Source organism: Pelobates fuscus, chromosome 6 (assembly GCF_036172605.1).
Source record: "Pelobates fuscus isolate aPelFus1 chromosome 6, aPelFus1.pri, whole genome shotgun sequence".
Lineage (NCBI taxonomy): Eukaryota > Metazoa > Chordata > Amphibia > Anura > Pelobatidae > Pelobates > Pelobates fuscus.
The window spans coordinates 251810183-251831882 of NC_086322.1; the positions used below are offsets into that span (position 1 = coordinate 251810183).

General features: G+C 39.2%; 1 protein-coding gene across 1 annotated transcript in view; it reads left to right on the forward strand.

The window, feature by feature from the left end:
- The window catches only part of RETREG3 (reticulophagy regulator family member 3), a 31165-nt gene extending 19850 nt beyond the window's left edge, over positions 1-11315 (forward strand). The window contains exons 5-9 of the mRNA XM_063458936.1: positions 1083-1167; positions 3644-3781; positions 4597-4667; positions 8669-8801; positions 10052-11315. Of these exons, the coding sequence (XP_063315006.1) occupies positions 1083-1167; positions 3644-3781; positions 4597-4667; positions 8669-8801; positions 10052-10488 (864 nt within the window). The 3' untranslated portion in view covers positions 10489-11315. The remainder of the gene's footprint in view (positions 1-1082; positions 1168-3643; positions 3782-4596; positions 4668-8668; positions 8802-10051) is intronic.
- Positions 11316-21700: the final 10385 nt, after the last annotated feature.

Sequence of the window (21700 nt, forward strand, 5' to 3'; positions counted from 1 at the left end):
TAATGTGCTTAAATGTTATTGAAATATGTGAATTGCTTCCTGTTTGAAGTCAAACTCATGATAATCAGCAAGTAACAACCTTCAGATGAGGCTTTCTTTAAAACAATGTTCTGTATAAATTATGTTGCAATCTCTAAGACAATACATGCTCTATTTGGTCATATTTTTAAAATTGTTTTCAATTGTACCATATGAGTAAATATGTTTAAATTGGTTTTATGCAGGAGAACACAATGTTTTATTTAAAATGTACTGATAACACCAAATAAATAGGGGAGGTGATCTAAAAAAAAATAAAAATAATCTAAAAATATATAGTGATGTAAAAAAAATAGCACTCTTTTGCTCTACTAATTACTACTCTATTTTGCTGACGCAAGCACATAAGCACATACACTGATTCTGATATGATTTTTTTTTCTGAAAAACACTGAATAATTCTGTTTTCTTAAAAGGACACTACAGTCACCAAAACAACTTTAGCTTAATTAAGCTGTTTGGGTGTATAGATCATGGAGTTAAATCACTTTTGTTTGTGTTCATGCAGCTCTTGGCATACCTCCCCTGTCTGAAACTCACACATCCGTTTTATCTCTTGCTCTGTAAAGTACACTTTAGTCTCACATGGGAGGCTCCTGTAAGGTTTAGAAGGCTATTAACAGAGCGGGAGATAAGACGTTCTAAATTAAGCAGACTGTGCAATAAAGGAAGTATAAACATTAGATGACTCTTTACAGGAAGTGTTTAGGAAGGCTGTGCAAGGTAAATGCAGGGAGGTGTGACAAGACTGTATAAACAAAGTGATTTAACTTGTAAATGACAGAAAATTGCACTGTAGGTGCATGAGCTATACAGCAAAACTGCTTCATTAAACTAACATTGTTTTGGTGACTATAGTGCCCCTTTATGGGTACAGTAGCAAGCAGTTTTAGATAAAATTGTCTTCTTTATTTGTTTCCTTTTGGTTTATGAGTATTTAATCTTAATGGTTCATCCATTTATTTACTTGGAGAAAACTCAGATTATGAATTATAAATGTATTAATTTGATGAACCACATCTGTGCTCTCTGCCCACCCGCAGTTCTGTCTCTTAATTTGCGGATTCCTGACTTTCCTGACTGTGCTTGGTGGATACATTCCTGGTCTTGTGCTGTCATACCTGCTGTGTAAGTGAATCTCATTATTTTTGTAATGGAAGCAGTCAGAATAAAAATAAAATGTTACATTTATTAATAAGGCGTAATTGGTTGTTTTGTTAGACTTTTATTTTGTAAAACTGTACATTACAAACTAAAATAGTCAACCAGTAAAATATTACGTGGACATTCTCATATCTTTACTTTTTGACAGAAATATTTCCTGAATAATATCAACAGGAAATTCTATTAAAAATGCCTTAAAACACACCCACCACAATGTATTCCATATTTAAATATACCCAAATGTGTACACACACACCTATACCTCACATTTAGCTGCATCATTCGTTTCTGTTTACTGATATCAGGGAAGGTTCTGTTTGCCTTTGTGCACATAATTAATTTTATCAGTTTCTTTTCAGTCAAAGCACCATCACCACTACGTTGCACGGTAGCGGTTATGGTGCAAGGATTCTCTTGGCACTATGGGTGAGAGTGAAATCACTGATAGTTCGATGGTTTGAGCTGGTAATCACAGCCATTCTACTCCCATTTATCTAAAGCAACAACTCCCCTTCTGCAACAGATATATCCATTTTGTCCTTATTTGGACCGAATTTATTGGCTGAGGGCTTTAGGTGTGTCAAGGGCTGCATAAACAAAGTGATTTCACTCCTAAATGACATAGAATTGAGCAGTAAAACTATGGGAGCATTATCTATACACCAAAAACTGCCAAAACCTGATGCTCTTAGCCAATATGTTTTGCCCAAACATAGGCTGCATTGTTTTTACTAAGTGCCAGTGGGAACCATGTAAGAGTCGAAGACAGTTTAACACTTACCCAAGGGATGGTGCCAAGGGACAAATGACATCATAACCACCACAGCTCACTGTAGTGGTTATGATGCTTAGACTATCCATTTGTTCAAGAAGATGTGTATTAAATTGCTATTTAAGTGCATTTGTCACATGCGTAGACAAAATGCCTGAATGTTCGGTCATTTTTTCCCCCCACTCTATTATAAGCCTATAATATAACTCATTGTGCAGTGCATTGGTCCGTGCATGGTATAATTTACATGTCAAAAGAGAATGAATGAGGAGCACACCTCATAAAAAGTAACAACATTTTATAAGATAAATCTATTTCCATACATTAATATACACATATTTGCATGCTGCCGAATGGATAAATAAACAAGAGTAAAACACTATACATAAATTAAAGCCACAACAGATGCAATGAACACACAGAAAAAATAAATAATAAAGGTGTTCATAACAGTCTGAATGCATACCAAAAAAAAAGACCTGATAAATAAAAAAAAAACCTGTTTGAGAGGCAACGGATACCAAACCAATAAAAAAAAAAAAATTGACTGCAAGGGAGCATGACAAAGGCAGTCTTGCCGAATCCTTGGTATTGCAGCCATTTGTTTTTGCTCTGTTATCCCTTGCCTCTCTCACTGTTTTCCTGTGTTATCTTTCTTTTATTTATTTAGACAGTTTTGAACACTTGTATTGTTCAATTCTTTCACCATTATTTCTGATTGTTTTTGTGTTTCCTTCTTTGAATTTTTGTGTTCATTGTATATGTTATGGCTTTAATTTATGTATAGTGTATTGCTCTTGTTTATTTATCCATTCGGCAACATGCAAATATGTGTACAATAATGTATGAATGTAGATTTATCTAATAACAATGTTGTTACTTTTTATGGGGTGTGCTTCTAATTCATTCTCTACAGATTGTTTTAACAGACTATATTGAGAATAGAGGCAATAAATGTGCACTCTGTCTCTTTATTATTTTGGTTTCAGATGTTTTTGTTTTACTTATAGTGTGCCCTCCCTTTTAATTATCCTTCTTCAATAATTGACATCTCAAACCATTTCATGTTATGTATGTGTACTGCAAGTGGAGTCCAACTAAATTGGGCAAGTTAATGTTCAATATTACTGTATTTAAGAGACCTTATATTTTTACTCAAATAACCAACATTATTCTGTTGATAACTAAATGGAAAAAATGAAATTAAATAAAAATGAAACTGTTACTAACAAAATAATTTTTGAAACCGACAGAAAATAAATTGAATTCTTAAACTGAACAGGAAAATAGTATTAAAATACAATACTTTTGAAAACTATAATCACCTGACATTTGCATATTTAGGATATAAGGAGGTGACAAACTGTAATGCATATATGATGTTTATTCATTAAACCACTAATTGACAAGGAATTTTATATTCTAGGGCAAAATAACAAATTTAAACAGTGTTGTAAATGTGACTATTTTGTCTTAAAAATTTACATTTCCTTGTTATTTCACCAGAGTTTCTGGTTCAATAAATAAACCTGTATAGTTCATGTTAACATAAGAACAATTTAATGTCAAGTGACAAACTCTAGAATATGTTTTGTTTACCTTCAATTGTCCTTTACATGTATTTTACATGGTGAAAGATGGCGTAAATTTTAATTCTGTATTCAACAGTGCTATTTATCCTGCTCTGGCCATTGGCAATATATCACCGTTTGGGCCAGAGAGTCTACCAAAAGCTGGAGCCAGCCCTGCAGAGGCTCGACTTCAGTGTCCGTGGTTACATGATGGCCAGACAGAAGGAGAGAGAAAGTAGGTTTTTATTATTTATTGTTTTAGACCACACTTTGTACAGTCATCTCACTGTGGCATATCTTAAAGAGACATTCCAGGTGCCAATACAACTGTAATGCATTTAATAGATTTTGGACTCATTAATATGTTGTATTTTTGTGCACCCTCAAATATTTATAGTTTTTACACAAGAAAAATAAATGTTTTGCAGAATTTTGCACCATAAGCCTGCCTCCTTAGCCATGCCCCTCATGCCAAAAATATGTCTTTATGCACACAGGCTTAGATTCAACAGCACTGAGTGAGATGCTTTTAATTCACAACCTGTTATCAGACGGTCAGTAGAACTACAAACAGTAGTGATATCCTTAGTATATGCCTCACTGGTAGTCCTCTGCTTCTAACGCACTTTTTTGATTAGGAAGTCTTTTTTAGAGTGAGGGGGTGTGGTAGAGAGGCAGGCTTATGGTGCAACATTCTACAAAACCTATAAAGATTTGAGCATGTAAAATAATACAGCATATTTTATAGTGTGTGTGTGTATATATATTGTGTGTTCGTGTTCTGAAATAAGAGGATTAATCTCATAAGAGCAGGCATTAGGTTGCTAGGATAGGACCTGCCAGGAAAGCTAAATTAGGTGCTTATTTCCTAAAAGTCTTGAGTGTAAAGGAAAACAGTTTAACATCCACCGGGCTCAAATGGACTTGTAAGCTAAACTTTACAACACACAGAACAGGATAGCTGTTGCATTTGCATTCTGTTTAAAACCAACGAGATGAAATCTAAATCAGCTTGTGAATCTACTTTTGTTTTTTCCTCTCTACCTGTAGTGCATGGCCGTGCCCTTCCTTCTAATGAAGCCAGTGATAGTGAAGAGGAGCTTGCGGCATTTTGTCCAACAGTAAGCCTATATCTACCTCTCCTAAGCTAAAAGTATATGCATGCTTTTGACTTACTAGTGATATGGAAGACTATTCAACTGTGAATTGTAGATTATGCTAACATAGTGTACCTATAATATTAATTTTAGTAATGACAGCAGGCAAATATTTGCATAACTCTTTACTGAAACTCCCAGCAGCACAGATCATAACAACCAATCAAAAAACACTTCAATGTTATACAAAACGACCTGTCACACACATCACTTCCTCTTTCTTTGTTGCAAACTAATAAAGTTCAAATTTCCGAAAGTCCAAACATAACAAAAATCAATGAATCCAAACTGTAGACAACTTGATCCCCCTCAGATGGCGACAGACAATAGAGTCCTGCCCCACCGGAATACCTTGAAGGGGAACATGAGCCGCTGAAATAGCCCAACGCACCATGTTAATCGACCGGTACGAGCGATCCATAGAAAAAATATGGGACATATAGTTCAGGACGGAAGTAATAGGTGCTGTAAAGGGATCTGAGTCCCTCTCCAAACACCAATTACTCCACATATTCCAAGCAGACCTATAGCATTGTCTGGTGCCCATAAATCCCATAAAAGTTCCCTATATGCCTGCGATAAGCCGTGGACCGACCAGGCTCCCCGGAAAGTGTCCAAGCCACGAATTCCAGCTTCCGTTCCAACACCAGTGGGTGTGGTTCTCCTCGAGGCCCCTTCAGCAGAAATGGGAACAACGGCAGGAGAAAAGGGTGATCGTGAGAGTTCCAGAAGGTCCGGAAAACACACTTAATTCTGCCAGAGGGGAGTTATTAGGAAAAGAGACACTTCATGAAGGCGTATGTAGTGGACCACTCGTGTCAGCACTGAGAAAGGTGGGAAAGCATAGGCTCCCTCATCCGGCCAAATTTGCAGGAAAGTGTCCACTGCTTTGCAATCCGGATCCGGTAGCCAGCCGAAGAACCTCGGGAGTTGTTTGTTTGTTCTGGAAGCAAACAGATCCACGTGTAGCGGTCCCCTGAGGTCCATCAGTGTGCGGAAAGTTGAGACATCCAGGCGCCAGGCGCTGTTGTCTCACCAGTGGCGTGAAAACCAGTCCGCCATAAGGTTGGTGATCCCCAGGAGGTATTCTGCCTGTAGTGTGATAATGCGGGCAAGGCAAGATTTGTATATGTCTTTTGCCGCCTCCGTCAAGGATCGGAATCTGACTCCGCCCAGGCAGTTGATGTATTGGGACGCCGAGATGTTGTCCATGTGGAGCAGGATGCAACAGTCGGAAAGTCCCTTGGCCAGGCTGCATACTGCGAACGATCCAGTGATCAGTTCCAAGCAGTTTATGTGTAAACCGGTCTGTTCTTCCAACCAGGGGCCACCTGTGGAGTTAGTTGCACAATGGGCTCCCCAACCTCAAAGGCTGGCGTCTGATTCTACTATGAAGTCCGGTGGCGGTCCAGATATTGCTCGGCCGTTCAAGGCTTGCATGTGGAGTAGCCAACGAAGTTCTGTCCGCACCTCTCCCTATAGGGCGTATGAGTGACCCAGACACAAATATTTTGCTTTCAGCCATTGCATAGCTCTGTAGTGCAGAGGCCACGGAAATATTGCCTGGATCGAGGAGGATAGAAGACCTATTATCTGGGCGAGGAGTCGGAGAGGAACCGGATCCATGCGGAGAATCCGACGAATCTCCTAGACTTTTGCCTGTTCACCATGAAGCCCAAAGACTCCCGAAAGTGAACGACAATGTTCGTCTGTGAGCGCAGTCTGGATACTGCGTAGGAGAAGATCAGCAGGTCGTCCATGTAGACAAGGCAACGGATGCCCCTGGATCGGAAATGGGCCATAACCGGAGCTGAACTGAGGATGAAAGGGAGGCACGTTAATTGACACGACCAACGACTCCATAGGAACCTTATAAAGCAACAACCCGCAGATGCCACGTGTACCGAAAGATACGCGTCCTTGAGATCGAGGAGGGTGAACCAATTGTTGGCCAGCAGGAGATCCTGGAGTAGCTGTATTCCTTCCATTTTGAAATGTAGATAGACGACATAGTCGTTGAGCCGATGGAGGTTGATTACTTTTTTCAGACCAGAAAGATGTTGCTGTAGAAGCCCCACTCGTCCTTTTCTTGGTACTCTCTTCGAGGGGTTCACCAAAGTTGTACATCAAAGCTGTACCTCTGTGATCAGCAACAAAACAGGTGTACACAGCATGTGGGATAGTTCTACATGGTGTGGTAATTGTATCTCCAGACAATCATAAAGGGACGTGGGATATCCCTGTAGGGAATATGCAGAACACCTGTGACGCTAGCTGGGGGCTCACCCCAGGTGGTGTGCCATGAGAGCCAGAGGACACCCACATATGGCAACTCATGCAATCAGAATGGCACAGTACATATGGTTGTTAGGCTCAATATATTCCCACATAACAATTACATTCCAGTGTATGTCAGTCTGTTGTCATCAAACCGCATGGATCAGCCCAGCATGTATTTGTAATAACTTGTAGTAGGTACCTTGACTGTGGATGAGAAATCAGCACTGCAGTCTCCAGTGGTGAGTGTGGAGCCTCAGGTACAGCTTGAAGGTAAGTATATTTAGTCCAGATCGCAGTAATACCGATCTGGAGTGAAAAAATAAATGGCTGACGTAAATCGCGCAGCACTCGCGAGATTCAAGATGGCCGCCGTGCGCGCAACAATCATCAAGACCCGCCGTTTTGCAGGGCCCGCCTGTTGTGGTAGAATCGCGCTGAGCATGCCCACCACCCACACACACACTCAGCTTGCCCCAAAGGAGTAGAAACAGGCGCTGAAAAGAGCATGATCGCGGCGCCGACGGTTGCGATCCGTGCGAGGGGCCAGGACAGTCCCAGGGTCTGGGAGAGAGGGAGTAGGCCCCAAGGAGAGTTGAGCAAAGCAAGTCCAAAAGGGGAAATCGAATTAGCAGAACGGTAGTGGGGACAAGTTAACAGAGCATACAAGGTAAATATATATAAATCCTGACACAGAATCACAGAATAAATCAAACCATTAGCAGTAAATGGTCACAAGGACAAAAAAGTCTGACCTGTGTGCTGTAGCAGCAAAGAAAGAGAAAGTGATGTATGTGACCGGTCCTTTTGTATAACATTGAAGTGTTTTTTGATTGGTTGTTCTCTTATGATCTGTGCTGCTGGGAGTTTCAGTAAAGAGTTATGCAAATGTTCGCCTCCTGTCATGTGATAAAATTCCATTCCTATTCTAGTCTCAGTCACAAGATGAGTATCAGGTGACCTTAATGTTGCCATTGTAACATTTATGTTCTTTTGTTGGTGCGTTCTTTTTGTAGATATTAAGCGAAAGCGAGGTTCCCTTTCCCTTTGCGCTATGGCGATTTATATGCCCTGTCCCTATACTCTGACAAATGTAAAGAATGTGGTTTGTGACATTTATCAATATTTACATCTGTCAGTTAGAATGCCTCTAGTATCTGTTAGACAGCCACTAGACCCACTTCCTCATTGAACTTTCAATAATTGAGCTGAATGCTCTTAATACCTCTCAAAGGGCATTGTTTGCTGCCCTTTTATTAAAACTGATTATCTCAGAAGAGTAGGAGTAGCTGCCACAGCAAACCAAAGTTGGCACTGGATAAAAAGTAAGTTTAACTTATATTTTTTTACAGGGCCAATGAGGGGCATAAACTAATGGGGCACAGAGAATTAATGAATAGTATCAGTGTTCCTTTTAACACAGCTCTGTCTAACTGACCGGTTTGGGGAGCAAGCTTATAGCTGCAGCGATTTTTAAAAATTGCTGTAGTTTTAACCCACTCTCAGATGAACATCACCCAAAGCTGCGATGTTACTTAAAAGGAACCTTTGAAAATAATAATTCTTTGAAAGAAATAAATAAAACCACAATCAGATATATTAAAGAAAATCAGCATTACATAGATAAGTTACCTTTTAAAAATATATTTATTGAGAGAACATCTAAATAATGTTCATTTATTTTACAGCTGGATGATTCAATGGTTGCTAAAGAATTGACTATTTCCGACTCGGAACATTCAGATGCAGAAGTTTCCTACACAGAAAATGGAACATTTAACCTATCCAGAGGCCAAACACCACTTACAGAAGGCTCTGAAGGTACACTAAAAATACATTTTGTTTATTTTTTTTTTCTTATTTTGCTTCCTATTTATGGTTAGCTAGATGTCCATGTATCTTTCAACTGATTTATTGTGTCCCTTCACGTAATGCCATGATAAAGTGCAAAAATGACCTGGAGATGCCAATAATGCCAATTTGAGTTCTGTGTGCCAACTTGGGTACCTTCACCAATAAAAAACATAAAATGGGCCATTCGTGGAAAAGAAAAATAATGTTAAATTAATACTAGACATTGTATTGACCTGGAGGGATAGCATACCCATAAGACAGACACTCTGTAATACAATCATGTATTCCTATCCTTTTAGAGGTTTTATTTCTATATTATTATATTATTGTCCTTAGCATGCAGAAAAGGCAGTGTTTACAATTGTCACCTGCACATAGTCTTTTTGTACTATAACTACTACATTAAGCTGTAGTGGTTCTGATATTTAGAGTGTCCTTTTAGAATAAATAACGAACAATAGGTACTCTATATGTTCCAAGATCTCTATCCATTGAATATATCATTTATCATAAAATATAGTGTCACATAATATTGTTACCTGGTAAAGTAGATTTTTATTTGTATGCATCTTCCCTTTAACAATGCCATGCTACACAGTCAATGCTTGATGTACTAATGTAACCCTCTGCTCTTACATATACTCTGCTTATTCTCCAATGTGACTGGCCCAATCCTATTCAATGATGCTGCCATACTTCATTGCAATCATAGCATGTCTCCGATGTATTGTTTGGACAGATGGATACTCTGACCACAACCTGTTGTGTGGACGTTCTGTCATCTGTTGCTCAAACGAACCTCCAGCAATATTGCAATTTACATGTTGTCGTTAATTTTAAGGATGGTCTTAGCTGGTGCCTGAATTACTAGCACACAAAAATAGGTCCTGCTTTCAAACTCACACTACTCCTGGGTGTCAGCAATGACCATAGTATACAGCAGCCCCAATACATACAATAAAAAAAAAAAAGTTACATGCGCACTATTCCAAATCCCTGTGCATATTTATATAAATTGGCCATTAGATGTAAACCCACCTGCCATGTCATGAATTACTGCATACTATTTCTTATGTGTCTTTATTGCTTATGCTGATTTTTAATTGCCATAACATAAGGTAAATGTATTGAATTGTAAAGCATACAGGTTTTTAAAAAGTAAACACAAATTGCATTATCTGAATGTTATTTCTCTTGTTCATTCTAATTTTCACTAGATCTGGATCGCCATAGTGACCCTGAAGAATCTTTTGCTCGTGACCTCCCTGATTTCCCATCCATTAATCCTGAAGCTTTGGGGATAGATGATGAGGATGACACCAGCATTGGAATACCAAGTACAGCAAAGCACCCACGCTTGTCTTCCACACAACTGTACGATGAGCAGGAATCAGATATGTCTTTGGGTGGTTTCCCAGGAGCTCAACAGATTACAGACAACATCGCTGGCTTGGTAACCAGAGGGATGATACAACTGGCATTGGCAGGTGCTACCCAGCAAGCCTCCACTTTTTTGGATAATCCAAGAGCCAAAACATATCAGAGAAACTCAAGCTCTGAACTGGACACTGATGCAGAAGCTGATGACTTTGAGCTACTGGATCAATCAGAGTTGAGCCAGATGGACCCAGTAAACCAACGTGGCCATCAGTGATTATGGATGACATGAAAAGGATAGTGCCTGCCACTTCCTGATTATGATTATCTCAAAAACAAACAAAAAACACATTTGATCACATCGTAGACCTGCATTGTCAAGCTGTGACTTCTTCTCAGTGTGCTCCTTTGTGAGGTTTCCATTTAATGCAGACCAACCCGGGCCGTCATTTTTATCACTGTGAAGTCTGGAGCTGTAGATTAGTGATTATAGAATGAAAGATACAGTATTTTAAAATTGATCCCTACTGGATAAATGGACTTGGTGCAATAGTGACTCCTCTTTTCCAACCCAGAAATTTAATGTGGGTTTTCCTTAACAGTCTGAATCCACCCCTCCATCCCTCCCCCTAAACTACATTTATAAAAACTACTTCTGGGTTGGTATTACTAGTAAAGGTTTTTAATATGTGGTGTCTGATGACTTGGTTGTGGGGGGGCACACATTCCATCTAAAATAAGGTGTTTACTTAAGTACTCTGGCTTCACGTTCAATCCAGAGATGGCTCTTCATGTTATGGGCTAACCCTTAATTAAATCTGTGTCTACAATCAATTTAAAGTCGTAGTTAAGTGTTACTCTTCCCATGGGTTGGTAATGTAGCTGTGAAGTGGGTTAGATGAGAGTGTGGTGGTACCCCAATTGCTTGTGGCTTTGAATTTTCTTCTTTCTGGGGTACAAATTGGACTTTGTTGTGTTAATGTACAGTGAAGCATTTCTCATGGCAACCTTTTATTCTATCGTCTCCTCTTCTTCTCTGGTTTACCCATTATTTCTGTCTCGACAAAAGCACTTTTAATTTTGAATACATTTTGATCTACATTGTTTGTGACTGCTTTTTTTTTTTTTTTAAATAACAACATAAAAGATAAGTGAACTACACTAAATTACAAACTTCAAAACTGCTGCTACCCTTGCAGAGGTGAATAATAGCCTAAAAATATTATGTCTTTTTTTTTTTTATACCTACTTATACCCTACAGCAGTGCTCCTTAACCCTCTACTCAAGGAACACCTAACAATCCAGGATTTAGGGATTTACCCAGGTTGTCTAATGGGTTTTAAAAAAAATAAATAAAAATAAAAACACCCAGATGTTGCTGAACTACAACTCCCATAATTCTTTCAATGAAACAGCCAGGGAATCATGGGAGTTGTAGTTCAGCAACATCTGGGGAGCCGCAGGTTGGACAGTCCTGCTCTGTGTGGGGGGGGGGGGGGGGGTTCTGAATACCTTAGACACACCTGGTAATCCCTAAATTCTGGACTGTTAAGTGTTCATTGAGGAGAGGATGTGGTAGCACTGCACCACAGGACATGGCATTTATTTCATTTTATGAATGCAAACTTTAGGCAGCAGCAACATAAAGGAAAGCTATTTTTTTTGTAAGTTTAAATGAAGATTGTGGTACATGGCACTCTAAGATACTCCTAATGTGTTGCTTGTGCCACAGGATAAGGTTCCAGTTCCACCGAACCCCCTTGTATATAATCAAACGAAATAATCCTTATCACTCAGCAATGTCAACATAGGCTGGTTCATTGTGACATGCAACGTTTCCATACTAAATTTGTCTTGATCAAGCCGTAATTCAAAGCTTTAGAATGCGTTCTATAGATTCATGCCATATGCTTACATCAGTTAGAGGACAACAATTAGGAAAATCATGGTGGTTAACCCTATAATCCCCAAATTACATCAAGTGACAATCTTATATATAATATACTTTATCACAATTTCCTTGTTCAAATATACAAATTCTTAATACCATGTGTACTCTTTTCCACATATGAGCTAAAATATTACATGATTAAATGCCTTATCACCACACAGTTTGCTATTCCACATCTTAAAAAGTATTTAAAGGGATAGTGTATCTTAAATTCACTTAAGGTAATAACATACCATATAGTTAAAATAACCTATCCCTTTATATACTTGTTTTTAAGATGTGGAATAGCATATTGTGTGGTGATAGTGAAGGCATTTAATAACTGAATATTGTAGATCATACGTGGCAATGAGTACACATGTTTAAATGTATATAAGATTGTGGACATAGTCCTTGCCTACTCCAAATATATGAAAGTATAGCCAGGTACAATATGGTAGGGAGAATGGACATTGTAATTGAGCAAACTTTGCATTGTCAGCAAGGTCTGCCCTTCTGTTAGGCAAGAAAAGGAGTCAATGAGGGGCGTCTTTAACTGCTCTTCTGGGCGTACCTATCTCATGTGAGACTAAACATGATGCAGCCTGGGCCATGATTTAGATTATGTTAGCAGGCCACAGCAATGTATGCTACCTGGCAATAAAACTGTTGACCTTTGCCTGTAATCCACCACAAAGTCTGTCCTGCTACTTACAGTTAGCCCCTCCTCCCCTCCCCCCATCCCGAATATGTAGTGGGCAAGTAACCAGTGTAAGGGAGCATCATTTGCTTGCTCCTGCCTTGTGCATGGGAGCATAGCAAGAAGTATGGTGGCTGGGACAGGCAGGGTAGCCAATAACCTATTGACAGCCAGAAATAGGAAAACAATGCAAGGGTGCACACATCTGGTCAACTGATGGTTACGAGTGTATATTGGTCAGTGAGTATGAGTGTGTGGCCATTGAGTGTAAATTTATATAGGGGATTCAGTTAGTATTAGTGTGTATGGGTAACTGAGTATATGTGTTTGTGCATGTACATGGGTCTGCACAAAAGAAAGTTCTAATTAAAAGAAAAAAATGTGACACTATAGTTACCAGAACCTCTACAGCTTAAAGTTGTGGTTCTGATGTCTATAACCTGTCCCTGCAGGCCTTGTGTTGTAAACGCTAGGTTAATATTTATATGTATGCACTGTATATACTATAAGCAGAATATAATTTGTGGTGGTTTGTGTGATGTAACACTGTGGGCGGAGTATATTGGGCAGCAAACATTGTTTTGCCTAGGGCGGCAAATCTCCTTGCACCGGCCCTGTTAGCAAGAATACCCGATATTTATCACATAAGATAAGTGTTTCTTTACTTTTATGAAGAAGGATTTGACGATTAAATTTTAATAGATTAAGTCTGGTAAGTCAAGTAGTCTTTACGCCAGCCGAAGAAGAAACTCTCTTGTAGGCTTTGATATTGCTCATTAGGGATACCAATTAATAGTGATTATTTTATTTGCTGACCCTAATTGTATAAAAAGACTCCACATCACTGCCTTATGAGCTTGCCAACTACTGTCGTGGGAGGTATCTTCTGAAGTATTGATGCAAAAGAAATCTTGTATAGCAAATCTAGTTTGGTGTGTATCGATTGGTCATTTAAGGAGTCATTAAAGTGGCAAGTTCCAGGTCAGAAAATCCAAACAGAATGTGGTAGAGAGAGGTCGGTTATCCAACCACATGACGGTGCAAGTGGCTGTTTCAGTCACTGATTGTAAGGTTTGGCTGTCTACACAACACATGTATTCTAGAATATGGACTGGGGAGAAATATGTAGGGTGTAATGTTCTCCGTAAAGATTGAATTGTAGTAGAAGTTGGCATGGTTTCATGATGAGAGTTTCAGAGTTTTAATGGGTTATCTGACATTCCAGAACATGTGTCCATCCATAGCAGAGTCAAAGATGCAATTAAAGTCCCCACATACCATCCAATTTCTGGAAACCTCTCTCCAGGAAAGCAATCTGATTTTTGTTTGAGTATAGATATTCATAATAGTTATAGGTAAAAAGTTGAGGAGGCTGGTTAAAATTAGAATGCTTCCCTCACGATCAGAATACCATTTGGAGAGAGAGAAGATTCAGTCTTTATGGACTAAGATAGAAATTCCCTTGGATTCAGTTAAGGAATGTGAATTAAAACCCACAGGAAACTTTAAAAAATGTGTTTATTGATGGCATGCGATTGTGATGGCTTTTTTCTGTAAATCCTTAAAATAATTGGTGTCGTTTGAGTGGGATATTTAACCTTTAACATTAAGGGAAAACATTTAAAATTTGCTGGCCATGAAATCTGAAACTTGTGGTAGTTTGCAGAGGAGTTATATAGATAATCTGGACCCACAGTTTTTTGGGAATTGGATATGTCCACATCCAGCCTCTCTTGAGAGGAATGTGAAGGTGACTGGAGATACTAAGGTTGTGAAATGGATAGGAGGGAGGTGACAGAAGAAAGGATAGTAAGGAGTAGAGATGAGAGAGAACATCAGGGAAAAAAAAACAAATATATATATATATATGTGTGTGTGTATATAACAATATCAAAATTCAGAAGGACTATGCGGTTAGTAACCCTGACAGGTGAGTGTAATCGCTTAGCCGACTAGGTGCATGTACCAGATATAAATGGAAACACCACACTCTGCAATGGGGGCGACATGAGAGGCTCGGAAGTAGCCCTTGAAAGAAAGCAATCAACCTAAAAACACATAGTATATACTGTAGAACAGTCAAACCACTAGCTGACCTTAATGTGGACCTGTGGTATAACATGGAGACAATTAAACACTATTACATCCATTCGGTATGAAGGTAGATAAACCGGGGTTTAGTATGTAAAACATGTGAATTATGACTTTTCATTACGTTTTCATTTTATTTATTTTTTTGCTTTGGTTTAAGTTCAGGTTTGAAAAGACACAATTTTGAATATAATCTACTACCCTGAGTAATAGGCAGCTATGCCCAGAGATACCCCAATTATTGTGAACATGCAACTTTGTCAGTCACACTTTTTAAAACATAATTGCTGTTTAATATAGTATACTAGTAGGTGAATTGACACTACAGGTATACAAAGTCAATGTGACATGGTTTCTTACACAAAGGTATGGAAAGTGATTACAGTGGCCTAAATGCCACAAAAAGGAAATGGTGGTGGTCATTGTGATCCTTTCTGATATTATTTATTTATAAAATATTTTACTAGGAAAGATACACTGCGATTTCTCTCGTTTTCAAGTATGTTCTGGGTCCACAAAACATTGCATTGATACATTAGGGTACAATAAAATACAAAATCAATATTAATACACAATATATAAAAAAATTAACATAGAATATGTAGGAAATATATAATCAACCATAACACGTGCATTCTGTTTTGAGGTATTTAGAGTTGGATCTCTTAAAGGACTTTAGGCTTGGGGAAGATTTTAAAGTGTGCGGGAGGTTGTTCCACAATTGCGGTGCTCTATAGGAGGAGGAGGAGGAGGATCGGGCCGCTTTCTTTTTGTATTGAGGTAGACTAAATAAAGTGCTGGTACTGGATCGGAGGTTATAAGAGGTGGGAACAGCCGAGGAGAGCATTCTGCTCAGGTATGGTGAGAGTTTCCCAGAAAAGCTCTTAAACACCAGGCTGAAAAGATAAAGGGTGCGTCTGGATTCCAACGACAGCCAGTTTTGTTCTTTTAGCATGTCACATATATAGGGTAAAGATATGTACATTGCAGTTCACTTATTGAGTAGGGCATAACCGACAGTACGGGTATGGCCTAAAGCCCCTGGCCCTTATTATGGAGGAATGGTGATTTAAAAAACACAAAAAAAATAAAAAATAACTGAAGGTACTTATGCCTAATATGTAAGGAGTACTGCACTGTCAGAGCCCCCTAACAGGTATGAGAGCAGCATGGATCCACTGTGTAATGTGAAACAGGCAAGCACTGATAGTCACTTGGCAGATGACACTCCGGACCAATCTGAGGATATCTTTACTGGCTATGTGCTTGGTTCTGGATACCGATGTTCCATGTAGGCAGCAACTTCAGCTCCTCTTCTGGGGATTTGATAGCTCTTATTACTACGTTGGGAAGCCCCACCAATATGCAATATCATGGATCGCAGAAGACTTATGAATGGGCCGAACTCTCACCTGCGAGCCATCGTCACTGAGGATAAGTCCAGGTGTATGGAGAGGCGAGTATAAGGAGTGGAAAACTGTTTCCACTCTTCAGACATGTGGGTTGGCTTCAAGTGAATATAGTGGATGCGTACTATGATGTCTCTTGGTGTGCCAGGCAGTCGTGGAAGATGGTGCGTCTTGTCAATGAGCCAGTCAAGTGTGGCAGATACAGGTCTAGATTCTGGAAGAACGACCTATGCTGGCAGCTCATTAGAGCCTAAAAAGTCAAGCATACCTCTAATGCGTACATTGTTCCTCCGAAATCAGTCTTCCAAGCCTGTAAGTTTCCTCAAAAAGATTTTTTTTTTCCCCTATATTTTCTTGAGCTGCCCATTATGTCACACTCCTTTCATTCATCTAGGACTGGCTTCCCCAAACTCCGGGCCTCTAGATGTTGCTGAACTACAACTCCCATGATTCTATGAATGAAATAGGCTGAGAATCATGGGAGTTGCAGTTCAGCAACATCTGGAGAGCCGGAGTTCTAGGAGGTCTCAAGCTAGGCAAAGTAAACCTTTCTTGGGGAGTTAGTGACATTAAGTTTAATGGAATTTTGAGTGTCCCTGGACAAGATCACCAAGGGGAAAAAAGAAACCTAAAACCAACTATTACACAGCCTGTGATAATCTTCCCCTTGTGCGAAGGGCCATGTGTCTGCAGGGGCCCGGCGCTGTGGCGCTTTAACAGCGCAACCAGCTCCGGGCAGGAGGTGGAGGAGGCCAGGCTGGGAGAGACTGGAGCCACTTGGAGGGAGCAAAGAGTTGGAGGTGCAGGCTGCAAGAGCCAGCTCCTAACTCCCAACATCCTCGGCAAGCGGCCTGAATACAAGGTTAGCCAACCTCCAGCACCTAAAAGGTAAGAAAACTGGAGGTTGGCTATAAAAGTGTATGTTTCGACCTGTATGTCTATCAGTGTGTTTTGTGTATCTGTATGTCTGTCCGTGTTCATGTGATAGGTGCTAAAAACCGAAAGGCAGCCCAATGTAGCTTAGCCTATTTAATTTTGGCCCCTACCTATTACCAAGTTGTGCAGGTCTGCTCTAGAGCAGGGGTTTCCAACCCAATCCTCAAGTATCCCCTACCAGTCCAGGATTTAGGGATTACCCTGTTGTGTCTAACATGTTTTTGTTTTTTTTCCTTCTAAAATCACTTTAGACACAACTGGATAATTCCTAAATCCTGGACTGTTAGTAGGTACTTGAGGACTGGGTTGGAAACCACTGCTCTAGAGGTTACAGACCTGAGAGAGAATGCAATGAATCTAGCAATTGGAAAGGAGGTCAGTCCTTCAGAGGAGTAAGACAGATTTCCTCAGGATCATTTAGGGCAGAGATAGGCAACCTTCGGCACTCCAGATGCTGTGGACAACATCCACCATAATGCTCTTACACCCATCATTAAAGCATCATGGGAGGTGTAGTCCAAAACATCTTGAGTGCCGAAGGTTGCCTATGCCTTAATTAGGGTATCAGGCAGAGTCTTCTGAAGGTCCTAAAAGTATGAGGGTGTCTCCACAAGGTCTGGAAGACCTAGGCAACGATCAATAAAGAAAGTTGGGTTCTGTCTATTTTAAAAGACAGGTACAGAATAGAAAAAAAGTTTACCAAGAGTAAATTACTTTATGAGATTAAAAATGCCAAAGAGATTTAAAAAATGTTTTCCCATATTGTGCAGGGACATTCTCCCACTCTCCATACCATGGATGCTATTGTTGCCCAATAGCTAAAAGGCCCCACCATATACAATAATTTGGCATTGGGTGAAGGCTTAAATCCAATAATAGGGGGTGGGGGTTAAGAATAGGTTTATAATTGCAAGTCCAAAACCTCCCCCTGGATTATTGTGGAGTGTCCACCTGCTGGCCACTGTGGCCTGTCGAACATCCATTATTGGATTTATGCAGTGGAGTGGAGTTTTTTCTATGAGTCAGTTTCTTTACATGCTAAGGCATAATCCTTCCACTAAAATAAATGTCTTAATGATGAGATCTTCTATTATAGCCATGACATGCGCTGCATCTTTTCCTCTCTGCATTAAGTAGCGCAGCGTAGCGCTCAAAGTCATTGCAACTGTTACAGCACCTGCTTTCCTTGTTGGATAAATGCAGAAGCTTCTTTTAGATGTTGTACGGCTGGTTTGTACTTTTCAGCAGCAAACCTTTATAAAAATAATATATTAATGGGCTGTAAGACGTGATTAGCACATACAGGCGGAAGTCAAATTTGTATCCGTCAATGAGAAGTGATGTACGACAATACCAGGAGCTATTCTTTTGTGCTTTGTAATCCAAGGAACAGGATGCCTGGAAATAATAATAAAAACTCAGAGGATTCTTTTAGGACATGTGGTAATGTTCTCTTGCCTTACACAGGCATAGCCGTCCAGTTATAGCTTTAGCTTGAAAACCTCACAACTGTTGTTTTCTGTAAACACACAGGATACAGGGGTGATCACCTTGGTGCCCTTTCTCCTTGCAGTAAGAGGTCTTCCCATTCTTATTCTGTTTTCTAGCCACGATATCTGTGTAAAAAAATAAATAAAATAATTTGCTGCTGATCTGTTAGTTTCCTGTTCAGTCTTGTGCTAAACAGTGCAATAACTTAGAAATTAGGTAGTTTGCGAAATTATCATGCAGCTCCTCTGCCACTTTAACTCTTACAGGTTTAACCCCTTAGTGACCAGACCACTTTTCAATTTTCTTACCATTACGGACCAGAGCTGTTTTTACATTTCTGCAGTGTTTGTGTTTAGCTGTAATTTGCCTCTAACTCATTTACTGTACCCACACATATTCTATACCGCTTTTCTCGCCATCAAACAGTCTTTCTAAAGATACTATTTTCATTGTATAATTTACTATAAAAATGTAAGAAATATAAAGAAACATTTTTTAAAAACACGCCTTTTCTAACTTTGACCCCCAAAATCTGTTACACATCTATAACCGCCAATAAACACCCGTGCTAAATAGTTTCTAAATTGTGTCCTGAGTTTAGAAATGCCCAATGTTAACATGTTCTTAGCTTTTTTTTGCACATTATACGGCAATAAGTACAAGTAGCACTTTGCTATTTCCAAACCATTTTTTACCAGAATTACATTGTAACACTTATATCTGTCAGGAATCCCTGAATAACCCTTCACATTTATATCTTTTTTTAAAAGAAGACAACCTAAGGTATTAAACTTGGGGTATTTTGACTTTTTTCTGACTTGATTCATGATTTTTTGGACACACATAGTAATTTAAGAATACATTTACTGAGAACTTTAAGGGTTACTGCCAATGAACACCCCAATATGTGTTCAGCAACATCTCCTGAGTACATTGATACCACCCATGTATAGGTGTGTCGGGTTCTCTGAGGGCTAAAAGACATTATTTGGATGGTGCACATTCCAGTTTTCCAACTTGGAATTTTCACAGCTGGTCATTTTTGAAGCCGGGACGTGGTTACTGGTACGTCCGAGGTCGGGAAGGGGTTAATCACTAAGTGTAAATTAAAATATGAGTTTCAGTGATTTAGTGAATGTTTTTCCACATTGGTTTAGCATTTTTAAATTAACTTATTATAGAACAAGAGCTGTTTTTTCAGTATGGACCTTGGAAATTACATATCCATCTCCAATCCAACGCCAAATTTTCTACAAGCCAGATTTGAGAAAGGGCTGAAACAACACCCTGGATGTCCAAATGTCAGCACTTTCTGCTCTCACATGTGTAAGATGGGCTCTTAATTAGGACTTTGTTCATTTTATGAGAGCTATTTTGAAGATCAGACTCCCAGTGAAATGATTCACTATGAGATTCACCATTGGTTCTGCAGTGTCTCATGGACATCCCATTTGGACCTCTGGAGCAGATTCCAATCAATATTCTGTTGGAAAGTGGTCCTTCTTAGAGCCCTAACAAACTTGTGCAGATTCTTTGAAATTCAAGCTCCATTCACTTAATTCCATTTAGGTTGAGCAGTGTCTAGTCAAGTTCCAGATTTCAAACACGAAGGTGATTTCTTCCTAACACATCAATCAAGAGATTATCCTTCCAGCATTGTTTATTCACTTAACTTTGGACAATAGATAGCTGGGACAATCAGCACTTGGTTAGAGATCTCTACTTCTATTGAGTCTTGTGTTTTTCTCCTGCACTCAGGTCTGAGGTAAAGCTGTATCTCATATTTTTTTAGTAGCCTGGTTGTCTCTGCGATCTCCAGTGCCTGTAAATCCAGGAATTGTTACGTTACAGCAGTCGTTAAGGCACATTCTACCACGGCTCTTTCCTCTTCAAGGGCGTCTGCAGCTGTGGATTTTCCTGGAGTAAAACTGCAGAGCAGGCACGTGATCCTCTAAAGACAGCTTTATACAACATTACTGTCTGAATGTGGTGGCTGCTGCAGATGATGAATGTGGACGTGGAGTTCTTTAGGCAACTTTTTCTTAATTGCCCTCATTAAACATTTTTTGGCAGTTAACTTCTTGACTCCTAATTTGAGATATATATATATATATATATATATATATATATATATATATCAATCATTTTTTATGTTTTTGCCATCCCTTGTTCTGTATCTTGGGTATTACCCATTGTAATACTGCCATGGATACAGCCAGGAATGTGGAAAATGTACTCAAACTTACTGTAATTCTAATTTCCAGATTATAGGCCAGGCAGCGTTATGGTCCTTCCCTTTTTCTTGGGAGGAGCTTGGTACTAGACAGGAGAGAATGAGAAGGGGGGATAGCTTTATTAATTTGGTTTAATTGCCTTTCTAATTGGTGACGTAGGCAAGATATACATACTTTGTAATCCTGCCATGGCCTATGACTGGGAATAGAAAATTACAGTTACTATGAATATATTATCCATAATATTTAACAATAAATTTGTTTGAGCAGGTTCCTGTTTAACCTCTTTTTCATGTTAAATCCCCTTGTAAAAGTGTTAGCGTTATACAAATGCCAATAATAATGAAGAAAAATATAATATAGGGTTGCTCACACAGAATCTCCCTTGTTTGTTCCAAATCTACACTTTATCCAATGACCAGTAACCAACCAGTCCTAACTCCTCCACCCAATAGGAAAATTAAACTGCTGTTGTTTAGGCATATTTAATTCACGATTGTAGTTTAGTTGATAAAAAAGCAAGAATGAAACCACTAAACTGTCTAATAGAAGCAGCAGGTACATTTCTATTAGTTTATTAAATCACTTTTTATAGGATTTTTTTTCATGAACAAATACTGCTGACACATTGGATTAATATTATGGTTAATAGGAGTGAAATGGTCCATTTTAGGGTTTTGAATTATGGGAGACATGG